Consider the following 20,211-nt stretch of genomic DNA (forward strand, 5'->3'; position numbering starts at 1 on the left):
TTCATTGGACTGGAGATCAGGTCCTAAATGCCAGATTTCTAGAAAGGCCTGTCAGAGGTCTACACCACTTCTATCTCAGTGGTGTCCAGAGACAGTGACAAGACTGTAATAGGAAATTAATTAGAATGAAACATCATTATCTGAACGAGTTGCAATATTGACAAATAAGTGACAGTGAGCAATTCATACACCCAGGAGTTCAGCACAATTCTGAAAATTTGGCATGACTGCACTATGTAATGACGTAGACTACATGTATGCTATGCAGACATAAAAGCTAGCTGAAACATTAAAGCTGTCTGGACATACCAGCATGGACTAACTAATCTTGCTTCTCCTTCAAAGCACTGAATTATAAGATTGCTGTCATTTCATTAATTTAATATAGTTACAAGAATTTACCTCAAATTCAAACACCTCCTTTTCTACACATTTCTTCAAAAAATAAAGAAGATTTTTTAAAAAAAAAAAAAAGGAATTAACTGGAGAGAAAAGAAAAAAAAAACAATCTTGCAGTACAAAAGCAGTAGTGAAGCAGACAGAGCACTACACTCCAGACAACTAATAATCTGCAGAAATGATGGCACACACCTAAACAAAAGCCAGGATGCAAGGCCAAGCTAAGAGTATTCTCAAGAGGAGCCTTAAATTCTGACTTAGCTTGTTTCTGTATTTGTAAAACATATTTCCCCCATAAATTGTGTCTTACCTTAACTCTGAAAAAGATAAAACAGGGTTTTATGCTACGCATACAAGGGCTTTTTTTTCTTGTAAATCAAAAATACTGCTTCAGTGGGACACTTTATGTATCCTTTATCTTTTTCTTCCGTACTACAGCAAGATTATTCAAGTTTGCTTGTTTACCTGTTGCAACCGGTTGTTATGGATAATTGTTTCATTTTCCAATTTCCACTACAATAACTAGCTGCAAGACTAGCAGCACAGAATGACAGGTGCTGATCCATTAGGTATAAACGAATATTGAGCATACCCACCACTACTAATTTGAAATCTGCGTACAGGTCCATCAGTGCATTATAATGTTCAATCTCTGCCTGACCCTGCTTACTTTATTTTCTGCATTGACTTCCTTTAACCAAAATGACATCTGATCCCCAAGACAAAGACAATTTCTTGCATTTCTTGAAGCTGAAGCTGTTTCACAAACATGTTGTTGCGAGAACTCCAAGCAACAACAAGTACAATTTTAAAGGGAGAAGTCAAAGGCTTACATAGAAAAAAAAAAAAAAATCCTAAAGAGAAGAGGAATTTCTCTAAGCTTTAAAATTACTTACATACCTGCTCTTGTGGCAAGCTTATCATGGCGATTTTTTTCTACGTATCCTCAAAATGAAAGATATTCAGACTTTCTCAAACAAGCTACGTGTTAACTTGCATGCCCAGATCTTGAGATATTCTGCCCTGAAGACTGGAATAAACTCAGGCAGCCCCCTCCTCCCTCAAAATGCTATTAAAAGGTGATTAAAAAATATACCACCTTCACGTAACAAAAAGATATTCTGTAGTGAATACAGATACATAGTAAGCTGCACATCCAATGTTTCACAGCCCAGAAGGCACCTGGTAAGCCTACCGGGAGATGCTAAAGAGGAAAAAACAAAATGCAAGATACTTAGCCATCCTAAACCAAACAGATTAAAATAACATATAGCTGATTTTATTCATTTTGTTATTGACTGAACCCATGTGAGAAGCATTCAAAATGCAAGTTTATTTTGTCTCATTGACAAAATAACTGAATACTAACCATAAAGACTGCTACCTTTCAACACTGCAGGCCCTATTCCAAGATGAGAGGCAGCGCACTTCAGCAATCCTTCGTTTTCATTGCCTCCGAAAATAAAGTGTTGAAGTTCCAAGCATAAGAGCTTTACTAGATCAGAATCTCAGCATGCTTTCTGAAAAATTCAATCATAGCAAGAAAAAGTTCATCACCCCTATAAAAGCAGGAGGAAGCATTACATCATCAGCAACTGAAATGTCTTCTCACAGCCAAAAGGAAGGAATGGGAAATACCACAAACACTGCTATCTGCAGCCAAATGTAACTGGCACTACTCTGAAACCTGCAGCCCGGATGAGATGGCTGGCTGACAAACATCAACCTCTTTTTCTTCCATCTCTCTGAGGTATCAGAAGATGATGCCTCTATTTTGTGAAAGCATACCAGAGAAGGAGAGTGTCTCTCAGCACCCTCAGCGTGGTAAGCTTTCTAATGACAACGTAGCTGGACCACTGTCAATCATGTTATTTTGCATTACTGTGTGCAGTTACAACACCACATGAACCAATCCTTAATAGCAGATGTTCAAAAGTTTCATAAAGTGTAATGGAAGTTGGCCTATTAAATATTTTATAATACATCAGAATTTAAAAAAAAAAAAAAAAAGCACAGGAGGAGGAACATTTTGCAACCACGTTACTTAAATTTTAGAACAACCCTCTTTTGGTAATGTAAATATTCAACTTGGGTAAATCAAGACAATCACAGATGCACATTTTTCCCAAATCTTTGGCTGTATTGCAATGGTTGTTTCAATTTGTAATCTCCAACTAAACATTTCCTATCCATGGATTAACAATATATTTACTGACTTGTGTCTTTTAACAGTATTTATCCAACATAACAAAATAAACTGCAATTTGTTATACTTTTTTTTTTTTTACAAAACATTTTATAAATATTTTTACAAAATGTATACAAAGCAATTTCAAGTGAGACATACTTTACAAATGAAGGTATTTAAGCAAATAAAGTCCATACCACACTGACAATAAGTGACACATCCTCTTTAAGTGAAGTCAGTCTGTAAGGCCTCCCTAATCTAACAGATAAATTATACTAAAATCTTCAAAATGAACATATTTTTCTTAATTGCCAGTTCAAAATTTGTTTTAATATTAGGCAGTATTAAATAACATTGAAATCACAATGCTGATCCAGCAAAATAATGAAAACATGTTTAAAGTCATGCACATTCACAATACTTTGCTGGATTTGATTCCATATGATTAATTTATACTTTTTTTTCTTTCAAACACAACAAAAAATACATTTCTTTCATTTACTGCTTCACCACGTACCAGAATTCCTTTAGAACTGAATTCAAAGGAGTAAACAACAGAACATGAACAATTCAACATTTATCTTGCTAGGACTGTTCACTGGGTTCCTTTCGCAAGTAGTTCAGAGAAATGTGTCTGACCAAATCAACAGTGATTACTTTTTTTGTAATTTGTCACTTTTAATATCCATTGTCCCCCATCCCCCAGTAAGATCCAATAGAAGACACATAGCCTGATACGTCAATTATGTATTTGCTGTACAGATGCTGTACCCATTCTGAGGTGGTACAAAAATCAAGTGAATCCATGAATGTGCAACTTTTTTTTTTCCTATAAAAGAAAAAATTAACTAGTTAACATACAGCTGTGTAACTTACTGTTTTCCTTCCTAGATAGTTTAGAATGGTTCAATTTCCAAAAATCATAACACAAACGCATCGTGATACACAGCCATAAACATATTATTAAATCTAAAAAGGCAATAGGTGAAGACTATATTGTCAGTTTTGCCAATAAGAAAACAACTAACTGCCTGAGAGTCTATTCTATGGACACCTAACTAAAAATTTAAAACTGGCAATACTTATTACTTTGAATATCTTCTACAACACTTGGGAATGTTGGGATTTTACAAACATGTACTTTAAAATTGGCACAATCTTTTTTAAATGGCAATTAGTAACATACAAAAAACAGTATCTCCATTCACTTTGAAGGGAAAATGAATTTTAAACAAGTTCATCTTTCTCATGTTGCTTTCTAGATTTGGTTTCCTTTAGTGGTCAGACAGTGGACTGTAGCTCAATACTGAGTTGCACTGTGATCTACTATCGCAAGGATCTAATTCTGCTTTCTTTTGCACTATTCAGATGCACTGAGTTACATGATAGCAAAACTCTACCTTTTGTTTTCTTTCCTGGCAATCTAACTGACAACCACAGTTTGTCACGATGAGCCTCTAGATTATGAAAACTGTAATTACTAAGTCTTGAGAATGGCTGGTTTCTCTAAGAAATTTCTAAGAAATCTCTAAGAAATTTCTCTAAGAAATTGTGGGGAAGGTCTGGGGGAGAATATAAGCATACCTTAGAAATCACAAAAGCTATATCCTCCTGAGCAGACATATGTACTACATGCACGTGACTAACGTCAGCGTACTTATGTGCACAAAAGCACTCATGACCAAAGTAAACTCCGATAAAGCAGCATGGGCAGCAAAAAGAAAGATGGCATAGATTAAAATAAATAAATAAAATAATAAGATTCTATCTTAACAACATGACAGTGAGCCAAATACAAACCATGCAATGGTTTCACTTGGCTCTACAATAGGAGTTAATAATTACACACTTTTAGATATGTTTTAACAATGGGATTGCTGATCGACTTTGGTCTGTACATATCTTGATAATTATGACTGCTACAGTGGATGATTTTAACATTCTCTGACAGAAAAAAGCAAAAAAAAAAAAAAAAAACAACAAACAAACAAAAATAAACACTGGCCTTTAAATTTCATCAGAGTAAGGCTAATGTCCTCTTAAAATATAAGCTACAAATATCATAACAGTTCTCAAATAAAAGTGCTTTTGACACTTGGTCTTAAAAAAAACAGCAACCAAAAAAAAGAAAAACCAACAAATAAAAAAAAACATTTATACCACTTCAGAAAGACTCAAGGCTGACTACATCCAATTATAAAATGCAAAATCTCTTCCTCAAGAGTTAACATATATATGTATTATATATATAAATTCATGGCTCTATCATGGCCTCATCCTGTACACTTTGCCATTCATTGGCTTCCATTCTACCTTCCTTAGTCAAGCATTTATTACTTCATATCATGCCACTGTGACTAAGATCATATAATATCATCCCACAGACTAAACTTACCCACTACAAATATATCGAGTACTAGTTTCTGCTCAGAAAGCAATAGAAAAGCACTTTAAGTTTAAATTATGAAGCCTTGTAAACACACTGATGACATCCTTCCAACTTAAGAATTCTAGAACACAGGTTCCTTAACAAAGCAAATTATCACTTCTGAATAGAGGTACAGTGGGTTTCCAGAACAACTTAAAAATCTGATGATTTGTGGAAAAGAAGGGTAGGGGAGAATTGTTGCTTCCATCACTTTTTAAAAACATTTACTTAATAAATACATCCTTTCAAATGACTGTGATTGTCAGTATATTACCATGTTACATAGGGCCTAACGACCTGCAACCTTGTTATGTTGCAGTACTGCACAATTATCAAAAGCACTATCATAATAATACTTGAAATAGTAAGGCCCTAACAGACTGCATTCTAACAAGGATTAACTTTACTTGGATATCTCACTGTAACCACAATGAGTATTGCTCTCAAACACAGAACAGAATCTAGTTTAGAAAGGTTAACCTTAAATGTATGTCAGGCTGTACTTGTGGTGTCATTCACATTTGCTTCTGCTAAGAGAAACATATCTTGTCCATGGTACTGTAACTATTAACACTCTAAGATACTATTTACAGCTGCTTCTAAAATAGAGTCAGTTTCTACAACACCTTCGCTGTGGTCTGGAATAAACTTTTCCAGGCAGTTTTCCTGTGAAGCAATAGGTGAAAAATTAGGAAATTCTAAGTCAACAGAGCCACTACTCGATGCCTCATTTTGTGGCGGTCTCCCAGCTTTTTTAAGTTCCAAGATGTTTTTAAATGTCGTTTCTAAGCTCTTACTCAGCAGTAAGTCTTGCTGGGGTTCACCAGAGCCCTTCATGTTATCAGGATGTAAAACCTCATTCTTTGGAGGGCTCCGCAGAGTTTTGTCTTTGAGGGAATTATTACATGTTACCTTTGAGAAAGACTGAACTGTATTCCTTGATATTTTATTGTGTGTTCCATGACTGCCTCTTGATACAGTTTTTGACAAGTCTTCAGAACTCGAAGAATTCTCAATGGACTTGTTAAGATCTTTACCAGCCATCTTTTCTTCAGAAAGGGCCTTGTACTGGCTCTCAGAAGAACAATTAGCTTTCTCAAACTTTAAAGCTTTAGTGAGGCTCTCCGATTTTTTAGTAGAAGCTGTTCCTTCTTGTGGTGTCAAAATGTTGTTAGGCACTAGAGGAAGTTTACTGTGATTTGTGGACTCTGCTGAGCTGGATTTTGGTCGGTCTCTGGCTTGGGTTTTGGTAGTCTGACTTCGAGAAGATAATGTTTTGTTAGACTGATGGTCACTTTTGCTGGTCTGTGCTTCGTCAGCTGTTTTATCAAATTGTTTGGCAGAACAACAAAAATCGGCCTGATAACCATCTGAAAATGAAGTAGCAACATTTTACATTAACTACCTATATACCAAAAGAACACGTTCCATCTTTTCCTTAGTACTGAAATTCAAGTAACATCCACAGCCTAGAGATTCATGTCTTTAAGAAACACTTAAGTGTTCCTCTGCACTAATGCTTTAGGGCAGGAGATTATGACCAAATTTACCAGCATGATATGCACATAACGGGCACTGTAAAACCACATTAAAGGCACTTCCAAGCATTCTAAATATCCAAATGTGGTATTAGGAAGATGAGTATTTCAATCTAAACTGCCATATCATACTTCCTCTGATTATTTTTTAAAATAGGCCAACAATCAGTGCCTCAGTGGGGCCAGAGATATTTTTAAACAACCCACGCTTATGCTGCTTTTGTAAGATTCAGAAGACAACCATCACTTACCAGGATCCACTAGTGCAAGACGCTTCTCTCGGGACAGAGATGCCCTTTCTTCCTGGTTAAACATCCTATCTATCATAACCATTTCTGCAGATGGATTTATCCGCTGCAGGAAAAGGAAAAAACAACCATCTCTGAAGTAACTCATATGTCTGTACTAAATCAAAACACTAATAGCTTAGTCACTACTCAAAGAAAAAGAATGACTTTCATTATGTGTTTGTGGAGAACATTCACAATTTCACGGCATCTTCAACGATCTTGACCCTGACCACAAGAACTAATGAAACTCAACCACAAATTATTATTCACATTTTATGGTATATTTAATTTGTTAAAGATTTGAAAACAGAGGATTGCTATTCCTGTCATAGCAGTTATAACTTTTCACAACTGATTGTATTTACCACTGGACACCACGATTTTTTTTTACATCATGTACAGCAACTTTCTCTTTCAGAGGGAAGAACAGCAAAGATCTTCCAATTGGGACCACCCTATCATCTTGTAGCTGCACTTCTCTCCCAGCAATACTAGTACTTTCAACTAGCTGGTGCTGTTGCATTTTGCTAACCACACCGTCAAGCCAGTAGCCCCATCCATCACAGAAGAAAAGTTCACTGGCTACCAAGTCACAACACCAGTAATCCTGAACACTCTTTCAAATAACTTCATTCCAAAATGAGTGAATAGGACACACCATGCAAAATACCAGATGCTAAAAGAACAGATTTTCGCCTCTATCTCCCCCTTTGCATCTGCAATTACTTCCAAATATATGATGGTTACTATCTTTTTAATGGGACTGCCAGATTCTGAAACCATGCGAACTGCAACATTTTTATTAAGAATTCCTGCTTTACTACACATTCCTGTTCCTAAACGAGTGATTTAAATGTCTTTTATACCTAAATTCTGTACTTTTCCAGACTCAAAAACCAGCATGTTTGAAGCCACAATGAGATTCCCTAATCCTTGTAAAATACATTCTTAAAGTAAGTTTTTTCACTTCACACCTGGGACTGTGAAAGTGTTTAAATTGGAAGCATTTATGATGAAATGTCAGACTCCACCTAGCTTCTAAGGAGAACTAATGATTTCCTAAATTATAATAAATTTGGCTCCAATTATAATATGTCTGGAGGCCTTTGAATGGAGCTTTACAACATTCTTTCAGGCGTTATCTCTTGCAGAAACATATCACCTGACTACCACAGCCTCCTCAGAAGAAGAGCAAAGAGCTTTGTTGATGTGTATACTAGCTTATACTTTGTTGATGTGCCTCCAATGTCTATGAAATGTGTATATAACAACACCCTTGCTTAGACAGTATGTAAAAATAGGGATAAATAGTATCAACAAAATTTATCTTAATGCTAGTTCTCACATTCCTGTATTTTTTGCAAACTGAATCACATCCTATAAACATTATTGTATCTGCATTATACACCTTACCATTGCATCTTCTATAAGTAAACATCTGTATTTGTTCAGCATAGCTTGTGTCCTCTTCAGAAGCTGTGTAGCTACAGATTCAAATTCACTGTCCACTAGAAAGACAAGAGTATACTTTCAAATACTGTTCTTCAGTAACCAGAAGGTTTAGTAAAGTGCACAAACTTTGAAATGTTCCTTCCCTTATTGCTCTAAATTAGATGAGGAATTCTCTCAGTACATTCGTTACAATCTTATTGCCAATTTTAAAGGAAATTACCTTTTCTTAAGTCTTCGTCTGTTGGCAGCGATCCCTGGCACACATGATATGAAAGGAGTCTCTGAACTGCATCATTTAATGATCTGAACTGACTTTTATCTGGCGTCACAGCATTCACCTGATCCTTCTGTAATTGTTGCAGAATACTACAACAAAAATTAATGATATCTATAATTAGCACATACTCTAACACATATAAAAGTTTATACACTATCAAAAATTAAAGAGATGAAAGTTAAGAGAAAATATCTGCAATAAAATTAAAAAAGAAGAGAATGACTTACAAAGCTCCTTTAGTTAACTGTTTAGCAGCAGGCCTTTTCTGTCCAACTAAATGACCATCCACCTAGGTACAAAATAAAAGACAAATTACAGTATGTGCCCTCCTTTGTAAAGCCTAAGTTTCAACATTTGTTTCTGCCAAATAAGTATTTCAACAGTAGTAACTGCAATCACCAAGCAAGTATAAACACTTAACCACCTCATGTTTTCATAGGGCACTTTATGAAATACTCAACGAAATACTCAGTGAAATACGGAAGTCACTTCTACTGCATCACAAATGTAAAGTTTCCAGGCAATTTCCACTGTGGTGCACATACACGCTTCACTAGAGAAGAGGTTTGTTATCAAATTTAGCAGGTGAAAAGGTACAACTAAAAACTTGAAAATATATATGTTCTCAAGAACTGTCTGCATGTCTCAGCTGTCATCACCTTGCCCGATTTGAATGGATCAGAGCATCTGTCAAGGAAGCAGGCTAGGGTTCCATATATCAATTTTCTAAAGCCACAGTGGTTGGGAGGGAGGCGAAAGCAGTCCCAGAAATTGTTTCAGCATCAATGGTGCAGGTATACCTTTCAGACAGGTCCATGTAGTCATCTCCTTGCACACTTACGAAGCCACAAGGTTTTGCAGTGGAACACTGCCCTAAGATGTTATGTTCTCTGAGATGGGAGAAGCTCATGTTCCTATTGTATGACAGGCATTACTGCAATCTACATATTCTCCCCAAGAAGCCATTCTGAAACAGCCTTTATTTAAAACTTTTATTTTTGCACGACACTAATCAACTAGTCTAACAAAACCAGCCACAGAGGAAAAGTTACTTCTGATTTAAAAACAGACTGGGGGAAAGCTCTTTTGAACTGCAACATGATTAGAAGGAACCAAAGAGGATGTGGTTCAGAGCATCCTTCTTAACAAGGTAGGAGTGGCATGAGGCAGGCACAGTGCAATGGTACTTGCTGGTCAAAAAGGCTCTAGCTTCAGAGAATAAAAAGTATTCACCACCACATGAGAACACACATCTGACCAATAATTACAAAACCAAGCTGAACTCATAATTGAGTTATGCATCTTCTGCTCTACTTGTACATCAATCAGTAAGGCAACGAAAAATACGTATGCCATGCTACATTGAAAGCCTTACTGCAAGGAACAAAAATTCTAAATCAAAGCCTCTCTTGTCTTCTGTGACTTTGCAGTTTAGCTCTATCCACAACTAATCCCAAACTTTCTAGCCTACTTCAGACCCTCAACTCTCACCCTCAGCTACTCCAGTCCATGAATGTAACAACTGTGTCCTTCCTCCAAAGGTACTTGTATTCCACCTCTAAAAAATCTGGTCTCCCCTTTCAGCCCCAAACCTTGGAAGCAGTGTTAAATTTTTCTACATAGTTGCCATATATAGGAAAACTTTTGGTGGGGAAAAAAAAACACTGGGGAAAGAAGACAATGCAGTAAAGAATCAAAAAAAGGCCAGATGGAATTTTTCTGCTACTTCTCAGAAACCATCCCCTCCCAGACAGCTACAGAATAGCAGAGTTTGTAAGAAGTAAGAATACCAGCAGGTCTAACTCATGCTCAGCTAAATGAAGAACTGTGATGTCACATGAAATTATCGTCAGGACGCCACAGAGTCAGACTCCACTTACTGAGTAAATCTCAAAACAGCATTCATAATATCAGCTGGCAAAATACCCATTTTTTTTGTGTCAAGGTAAAATTTAACAAGCTTGAGTGCCTTCCTGCATTGTAAAACAACCTGCAAGGACTACTACATTATCACTATGGAGTTGAAGCGTCTTTAACTTCACTGAAGTTTGAAGGGAAAAGGAAGCATATAAATGAAAGTATTTTCTACCTGTACACTCTGCTGAACTGACGATGCTCCTATTCCTTTTTCTTGTGGCTGTGCTGTTCCTAGAGACTGCTGTATGACTTTTCCTCCAGAGTCCTGTCCTATAAAGAATATGTTAAAAAGACTCTGTCATCCTAAGCAAGAACAGAACAATTTCATGTACCTGTCCTGATCATTTTACTTGAGCTTTTAGCTTTTAGGTGAGAGATTCCTCATATGCTTAAAAACACTAGTGTAACTACCCTGCAGAGAAACCAACACATAAAGATGTAAAAGGACTGATACTCTGTACTGCAAAGTACAAAAAACCTTACATATAAGCACCTCCTACCACTGCAGTGGTAAGAAGAAATTCAAGTATTACAAGCATAGGGGCCAAAAAATTTACCAAAAAAAAATCACACAGTACATTTTATCAAGATTTTCTATACTAACCTTCCCTGAAGGATATAAACCTAAATATTGTAAAGTTCTTGCAAGTACTTAAACAGCGTAAGTTCTTCTAACTTCACAAAAAAAATCTAAATTATAGCTGGGCAGACTTCCTCCAATTGCCTTACACAGGAATGCAAACAGCATCTTACCCCCCACACACACATTACAACCAACACAATTATTATTTTTCTAAACATATATTGTGCTGATTGGAGAGAATGCCTGGAGAGCTTGCATATCAGCACAGAACAACAAAAAATAAAAAATAAAAAGCAAGTAGATTATGGGACCTTATTCAAAAGGGTTACTAACATACAAAGATATTAAGGTTACTGCATTCTTCTGTTTGCTTTGAACACGTTATAATCTGGCATTGGGTTTGGCTTTTTTAATAGCATGATGTTACTGAAAAAGCCTAGTATTTTGCCATAAACAAGAAATTATCTATTCTAACTGAAAGTTACAGACTTATTCAAAAACAAACCGAGTGATGGCAGCCTGCACAAAACATTGTGATCACTATTTTTATTTCCTCTGGACCTGAAGCAGCCATCACAAGAGAAGCTACAGAAGCTTCACAGAATTTTGTAACTGATGTCTGTATTTTCAAAGTGACCTACCTCTACTTTTCTAAGTTGGAAAAAAAAAAAGAAAAATAGAAGAAGGTACAGTTTGGGATTTTATAGAGGAAAGCAGCAACTGCTTATAGTACAAATTCAACTTTACACTCTACAAAATATGTGTCATGGTTGAGAAAAATAATAGCACACATCCAATACTGAAAAACTTAGTTTGCAACTAAAAAAATAAATTCTGATAACCTTTAGGACTCTACCAGCACGAGCCATCAATGAAAGCCTAACACTGTGAAGAAGCACTTAATTCTGTTGCTGGAAAAAATGAGAAAATGATTTTAAAAAGACCTTAGTTGACCTGATAGTGTGTTGCTCAGAAGACTTGTTAGCTGAGGCTGTCTCAAATTATCCTGCGTCTTCGATGCAGAAACTGGTGATGTCTGGTTCATAGCTTTTTTCTGTGCCACATACATTAAAAACAAAAACAAAATCTACAGTCAGATCTACACATCCAATCTACACGTCCTTCTTCCACCTCAAACCTGTAATTGGTGAAGCCTCAGCCATCTCAACTTCTCAATGTAAGCTCAAGAATCTAATAAAGTTAATCAGAGAGGAATAGAAACTAAATGTGGCCCTCAGACAGCTCAGCTTTTGAGTCTCAAAACTGCAAAAGGTGACTGAACTGTCTCAACAAAATACAAAGAATCAGTGGAATAAACTCTGCAATGCTTACTGACTAATGATACACTCTTTATGATACCATATAACATTTAAAAGGTAGGTACAAACTAAAAAGATTCTGGTGAACAGTAGAACCTGTTCTCTATACTTAAAATCATTTTGCCATTTCTGGCTCTGAAGATATAGCAGAAAAATAAAATTATCATTTACAACAATACAGAATCACAGAATCACAGAATCACAGAATTTCTAGGTTGGAAGAGACCTCAAGGTCATCGAGTCCAACCTCCAACCTAACGCTAACAGCCCTCCACTAAACCATATCCCTAAGCTCTACATCTAAACGTCTTTTGAAGACTTCCAGGGATGGTGACTCCACCACTTCCCTGGGCAGCCTGTTCCAATGTCTAACAACCCTTTCAGTGAAGAAATTCTTCCTAACATCTAACCTAAAACTCCCCTGGCTCAACTTAAGCCCGTTCCCCCTCGTCCTGATATATATATACGAAAATACTATATATATATATACGAATATATACGTATATACGTATATATACTATATATACGTAGTATATACGTATATATACTATATATACGTATATATACTATATATAGTAGATACTAGTAGATATAGTAGATATAGTAGATATAGTAGATATAGTAGATAGTATATACTATATATACGTATATATACTATATATAGTAGAGTATATACGTATATATACTATATATACGAAATACTGTGCTTCTGAAACTGCTGAAATTCACTGACCTCAACACATACCCTATAAATATGAAGATAGAGGAATATGTAGAGAAAGGCAGGCAGGCCTCTACTCTCTCATCTGTAAACAAAGCTTTACAACTTGTGGTAGCAGTTTTGGCAAAGACTAAAAAAATTGGTCCTACAACATGTTTGCCTTTATTTTCTACGTAAAGCTTCTTTACATCCTTCCTATTTCGGTCTCAGTTGACAAATGCAATATCTTTGAGAAAAAGAGAAAAAAAAAAATGATATTTGGTACAATTGCATTCTGAGACAATTATCAGTATTTTAGAATGACCAAGGAAAAAAAAAAATGGGGAAAAAAATGCCAGGAAGTTATTTGTGTGAGGAAGTTATTTATGAAAGCTGACAAATTTAAATTCAATATATTCTGCAACTGCATCAACTGGACAAAAAAGACCAGTTTTCATCCTAAAAGCACATTCAAGCTTTGTTTCATTAGTATTTATCAGAACTCTTCTTCCCAAGAAAACTTCTGATCTCAAATTTGCACCGGCCAAACCCTGAAAACACATACGTAATTCTTAGTGAGGTCAAAGGACTTGGAGGCGCTAAGAATGTACCCAAGACTTTAACATCGGTCTCTATAGCTAGATTTTCAGGAGAGCCCAGAGCTGTTTAACCTCACAGTGTCCATTCTTTTGAATGGGAACAGAAATACATCAATACACCAGTTTAGAAATTATCACTACAAATAACCAATGAAAACTTCAGAATTAATGAAATCAACAGTCATTCACTCCATGAAAGACTTTACAAAACACTGGGTGAAATGATGCATACAGGTTACGGTGATTTTCAGCAGTTCCACAGTACTTGTAACAATATAACCTACCAAAATTAATGTTTTCCATATAACATTACCACTTCGTTAACCAGATTTTAGCACAGTTTAGGAGCATTTCTTTGGCTGCACCCCGAAGCAGCTTGCATACCTGACCAAAGGCGAACTGCTGCTGCGTCACTCCAACTGACGTGTGACTGAAGGTGCTGTTAGATTTGGAAGAGGATGCTGGAAGACGATGCGATGCGCTGACGGGAACTTGAGTTCTGTTCTGCGTGAGCTGATCTCCCGTGAAGTTTCCCCCTGACGCCACAGACTGAACCGATGGTCCCAGGCTAGGATGTACCGAACCAGAAGAACTTACAGCGGCGAATCGATTGGAGGCTGACATGTTTGAGACTGTAGACTGCCCAGGTGACATCGTAGTGAAACTCGATCTACCTTGAGAAACATTAGCTTGACTGGGTGACAAATGCAGCACTGTTGGCGACGCCTGCTGCAGTGGCACCTGTCCACCAACGATTTGTGAAGTCCCGTGGTTCACTATCACTTGGTTTCCAGGAGCTGTGAAGGTCTGGCCAGAAACAAGCTGAACAGCTGTGTTCTGATTATTCAGCATCTGCCCGGAATACGACTGGTTGGCTCTCAGCATGTTTGTGGAGTTCCTGTTGAGCATTACATGCTCAGCAGACACTTGGCTAGGAACCAGCTGGGAAGGCTGAGTCTGAAGAAGCTGTCCATTTATGGCCTGGACGTGATGAACCGAATTGGAATTAACAGACAGACTCGTAGGTATGAGAAACTGGTTCTGAGGTGCGTGAGGCTGTCCCATGGGGGAATGGATAACAATACTACCTCCAGCATTGCTAACTGTCTGAGGTGTAACTGATTTTCTTGTGTTTTGCTGATTAACAATATTAACAGACATATGGGGACCAACTACTGAACTCTGAGGTGAGTTTGCGGAGGCAAACGGAATCCCTTGCTGCACATGATGCTGCTGTATTCCCAAGTTATTCACATTGTAAGCAGTTTGCTGACCCATCTGGATAGGCTTTGGTTGGATATTAATGGGTACTTTGTTAGAGTTTGGTGCTAAACCTCTTTGAATGATGATATTATGGACAGGTACGGATGTCTGAAAATTTGTGCTGTTAAATGGAACTGTTACAGGTTGTGCTACTGGACTTGAATTTGAGTTACCAAACAGCGAGTTACCATTTGGAGTCTGTCTATGAACCAAGAGGCTACTGCTCATGTTTGCAGGTGTTTGCTGACCATTGCCTTTCAGTATTATCTGAGATCCATCAAGGTTATTAATGGTCATCATGGAAGGTTGATTACTAAACGAACCAATTAGCTGTATCTGCCCAGAACCACTAATCTGGTTGCTATTAGACAAATGCTGGCTGGGAACACTAATTCCGACATGTTGCATAAAGCCATGTTGCACACCGACTGTATTGCTTGCAAAAGATGCTCCAACAGGTTGCTGTACCACTTGAGTAACTCCTATAGGTTGCAACGTCTGACCTGAGTAATTAGAAACATTAGAAGCCTGAGTAAAGGATGCTGATGAAGAAGGATGAAGCTGAGCTTGTGCAAACTGTTGGCTAGAACCTACGCTGGCATCCAAATATGCCTCTTCTGCCAAAGTCTGTTCGGTAATATTGGCCTCCTGCAAGGACTTCTGAAGAATATCAAAAGGTTGATCCTCACTAAGATCAGGTAAAGGAGAAGATACAAGTTCATCTTCAAGAAACTGAAGGCTACTGGACAGCTGCAGTCCATCACTAGGCCCCTCTCCAAGTTGACTGCTTACACCTTTTACAGATGACTTAGGATCAGTGTTCTGAAACATAAAGCAACAATAAATAAATAATTTTCAGAAATCACCAGCTCTAAGTTGTTTCCCCATTAAGCTTTTTCATGCAAACAAGCTTTTGTTATAAAATTATCTTCTATGCATAGAATGTTTATAAGGGGAGGTTCATCCCATACAGCAGGCCAGCACAAACGTGTGCATCACTGCCATCCCACTCGTGCCCTCGTAACAGACTGCTGGAGACACTTCTCCAGCCTCCCAACACCACCACTCGCAGCTCTGCAGCTGCACTGTTTCAAGAGGATCTGATACATGCTCTTGAAGAACCCTTTTCCCTTCTTCAAGCTGAGCACAGTGTGGACAAAAGGATAAAAGAAAGGAGCTCCATCTCCAGAATACTGCCATACTACAGTCGCACAATGCAAATTAGTGGCCAGTTCAAAAAATTAAGGAACGACGTTAATTCTTTGTTTAGAATAATTTTAGAAATAAAGGACTAAGAAAAACGGTGCTACAGACGTGGCAGTTTATTTCATTAAAAAGATTACAGAGAAGCTATTAGCATTGACACTACACCAAATATTAAGTAGCACCTTGAAAGAAAAATCCTTCAAAGCTACATCTATAAATACTGTGAGATGAAAATATTTTATTTTGGCCTACTGTCAGATTTTCCTGAAACAAAACTATGCCTAGAATCTCTAAGCAACACAAATGTCAGCTTTCTAAAAGAGGGTAGGAATGACAAATTTAAATGGGATTAGAAAATTGCAATACTTCTAAGTTAGATTGAGTACGCCTTTCTAAATTCCACAATCCTCTTTCAACTATTAAAAAACCAACATGCAATTTCTTCTTTGGCCATGACTGCAAAATGTGGTCATGAAAATACCACTCACATTCATATTCCGAGCCTTCACTACCTGAAGGTCATAGACGTTAGTTTTCACCTCGTATAAACAGGTGAAGGCACTGCAAGCTGTAATTATCACATGCAGTAATGTCCCCACCCTAACTACAGCTCCCCAAGCATACTCAATGCAGAATTTTACCCCAGTCTGTCTCTGAATCATCCTGTGTAGTTTACAGAACTTCGGTCACGTTTTACAATATTAAGAGATTGTTCTTAGAACTCAATATAATATTTTAAAAATATAAACATCAATTATGTACGTATATGTATTAACAAAAGGCATTAAATTGGTACTTAAATGTCACTGGTACTTAAATGTCTTGATGTCTGCACCTCATGAACACCTGAAATTACAAATTAGGTCCTTGAATGTACCTAGCTACCATCAAGCAGAGCACAAACGAATCACTAAATCGGGCTCTACTAGAATTCAAGACTCACATGTTCCTGGGGATAAATCCTTACTGCATCTGTAATTTGTCTCCAGTGAGAGCAACCAACGTGAAATCTTTCAAGACTGTATAATTTAGAGGCTTCCAGTTAATGCTGTTCCAGTCAGAACTAACAATACAACTACTGCTAATAATAATTACAATAGCAATAGTAATAATAAATAATAATATTATATGTAATCAAGATTAACAGCTTGAAACTCCCTCTCTGGAATGGGAAATCCTGAGGTTCACTGCCTGCTCCCAGGACTGTTTAACATTTAAAAACAATTTTACATGCATGAGCTGGAAACTAGCATCTTCCAACTTAACATCTGAATCACTGCTGCCCAGATTCATAAGAAGAGCCACACAGAACACCATCCTACTTTCAAGGAGAAATTAGCACCTCTGCAACTTCGTGAATCGGCACCACCAAGACTCTTATTCTCAGTGGCTCTGTGAATATTCTGCTCTCTGAAACTGTTCTGCTATACCACAGTAGAAAGGTGGAAGAAGTCACTGAATACAACCCAGGAAATAGGGCAATAGCTAGGGAACTCTCTCATGAGAGATGTAACACAGACTTTATGACAGCCCAAGGAAACAAACCTGGAATCAGCAGAGGTGTTCTGTAATCATCCAACTCAGAGGGGAAGGGAGCGAATAAAAGCAGACACTGCCTTCTCTCCCTTTAGTCACCACAAACTTGATCTTGTTTGTGGCATATGTTGGCTGAGAAGGCTTACCAGCTGAGGCACTGAACCCCTTGACACTGAATTTGTAATCTTTGCCACTGAAAGGCATGAGATGGGTACCAAGACAGTCAATCCTATGTCATGGTAGCTGTTTTGAATATATACAAAAGCGGAACTTTCAGTAAACTTTCAGTAGCTGCAAGAATTTTGATGACAAAAAGGTCAGAAGCCTTCAACTTTTCAGGTGTCTTAATTTATAAGCAAAGCCTGTGAAACCATCCACCACTGGGACTTTGATTTTAGATACTTTGTCCCTTCACAATGCGCTGTAAACATCTATCTTCGCAATCAAGTCATTCTTCATGCAAGTCAGCACAGGGCTTCTACCCAAGGGAAGAAGGAAGAGAAGAGAAGGTATTGGTATTCATTACAAAGACACAAAAGTACAAGAGCAGAGCACAAAGGGAACATGATATGGAGAGCTTAAAAAAAAACAAAAACAAAACAGTAAGCCACCCTAGAAACAGACACTAGAAAACCCTGCGCCTCTTATCTGTCTTCTAGATTACCTATCACCCCCCATCTCATACACCAGAAAGCTCTTCTGGCATTCACCTAATGTTTTCGTTTCTCCCAACTGCCATTTCCTACCCAAAAAATCCATCTTCCTCAGTACTTATTTCCTCTCAAAATCACTCTAAAAGCTCACACTCTGAAAATGCACCAGAAATAACCCCCTGACCACTTACTCATGCCTATCAGAAGAACGTCTACAAAGAACAACCAGACTATGGCAACAGCAAATGTGTATGTCATCCTTTCTCCCCAAGAGCCTGGTATATTTTCAGGATGTGTCCTCAAAACTCACCTCTGCCAAGCTGCATGTAGGAAACTGCTGTCTGATAACGGCTAGACTCATACCATGTTGACACCACTGTTACTGATCAGCAGAAAATTGGGCACACCCTACTAGGTACCCCACTTCCCCCACAACTATCTCAACAGGCTGAGCTGTCTTGTTTTGATCTTTCAGCCTGTAAGCTCTGTGGAGAAAGAACTGTCACTCCATTTATGTTTCTCCCACAATATTTAATAATGATAATGAACGGGGAAGGATAGGGCAAACACATCATATCCTAATACTGTAGGCAGACAAAAGTCACTGGTTCTCTATGAACAGATAAACAGTTTTCAGGAGTCGTTTATGCCAATTATTTAAGGGTCCTACACATCTACAGTATATCCACATTATTCGCTAGGAACATGGGAAAAACATGCAGTGTCAAGACAACACTACAATAGACAATTACCAAGGAAACCCAACTGTATATACTGAAATAACTGAATTCTGGGATGAAGACATTATACCTGTATTTAAATTTTTAAAAAATAAAAAATAAAAAAAAGATAGAAACGTGTGACAGAAATCATCTCCACAAGTCATCTAGTCCGACCGTATTTAAAACAAGTCTGTTGCCAGCACTCAGTCAGATCAGCCTTGGCTGTGTCTCCAAGGATGGCAAGTCCATAACCTCAATGGGTAAAATTCAGTCTAGTGCTGCAATACTCCTCGTAAAGAAAGAACACTGAAGACTACTTACAACACCTAATGAATTTCAAGTGACTTCTCTAACACTGAAGTGACAGGAAGAAAACATCCCCAGCTAGCTATTCAGTCCAAAGAACAGCAACAACAGAAAACCTTAATTAAAATTGCTAGCTCAGATACTACATAGAAGTAAGAAAAAAATTACCCCACAATACACAGGAAATGTATGAATGACTAACTTGAAGGTCTACGCTTCAGCACTGCTACATCTACAATCACTAAACTTACAAGTTTTGTTCACTGAACAGAATTACACTGCAGAATATTTTCATGGATCAACAAGGTGTTTTTCTGCATATTTGTGAAAAACAGCCCAGTACTGCTATATGTATTCTGGTTAAGTCACCACTGAAAACCTAATAAAAATACTTACACAGCACAAGGTGATTTTATGCTAGCACTCAAAATTTTCATACGGAAAAGGTCAAAGCCCAAATCTCCTTTATTTGGTTATATAAAAGCCAAATAAAGCTGTAAAAGAAGCATGCAGTTTCAATAAAAACATGATTTCTCTCCTGACCACTTACATTGGAGTTGGCAAAAATTGAATTTGAGTTGGCTACAGAATATTCGGCATTCGTCAAGTCTTCATTGCTCTGGTAAAAGACACAAATCATGTTTAGAAATAATACACACAATTACGGTTATGCATGTCTAGTACACAGGAACACTACTTACAGATTTACTACTAGGTCCATGTAGAAAATAATTCAGTGCCTGTGGGTCCCTTAAGAAAAAAAAGAAAAAAAGTTACCACTTCTAGGCAACTGAGCTAATGAGGCTGATTTAACTGAGACAGATACTCTTAAATC

General features: G+C 37.4%; 1 protein-coding gene across 2 annotated transcripts in view; it reads right to left on the reverse strand.

Annotated features, from left to right (window-relative positions):
- Positions 1-2,518: 2,518 nt before the first annotated feature.
- Positions 2,519-20,211, reverse strand: part of BICRAL (BICRA like chromatin remodeling complex associated protein) — a 36,497-nt gene continuing 18,804 nt past the window's right edge. The window contains exons 3-12 of one of the 2 annotated variants that reach the window (XM_084283883.1): positions 20,078-20,126; positions 19,927-19,995; positions 14,075-15,775; positions 12,027-12,126; positions 10,662-10,759; positions 8,800-8,861; positions 8,516-8,661; positions 8,257-8,351; positions 6,805-6,907; positions 2,519-6,385 (exon numbers count right to left, since the gene is read on the reverse strand). In XM_084283883.1, the coding sequence (XP_084140009.1) occupies positions 5,583-6,385; positions 6,805-6,907; positions 8,257-8,351; positions 8,516-8,661; positions 8,800-8,861; positions 10,662-10,759; positions 12,027-12,126; positions 14,075-15,775; positions 19,927-19,995; positions 20,078-20,126 (3,226 nt within the window). In that variant the 3' untranslated portion in view covers positions 2,519-5,582. The remainder of the gene's footprint in view (positions 6,386-6,804; positions 6,908-8,256; positions 8,352-8,515; positions 8,662-8,799; positions 8,862-10,661; positions 10,760-12,026; positions 12,127-14,074; positions 15,776-19,926; positions 19,996-20,077; positions 20,127-20,211) is intronic. The other variant, XM_084283884.1, reaches the window with a different exon arrangement.

The sequence above is a fragment of the Netta rufina genome (genome assembly GCF_964035555.1).
Source record: "Netta rufina genome assembly, chromosome: 3".
In the NCBI taxonomy this organism is placed as follows: Eukaryota; Metazoa; Chordata; class Aves; order Anseriformes; family Anatidae; genus Netta; species Netta rufina.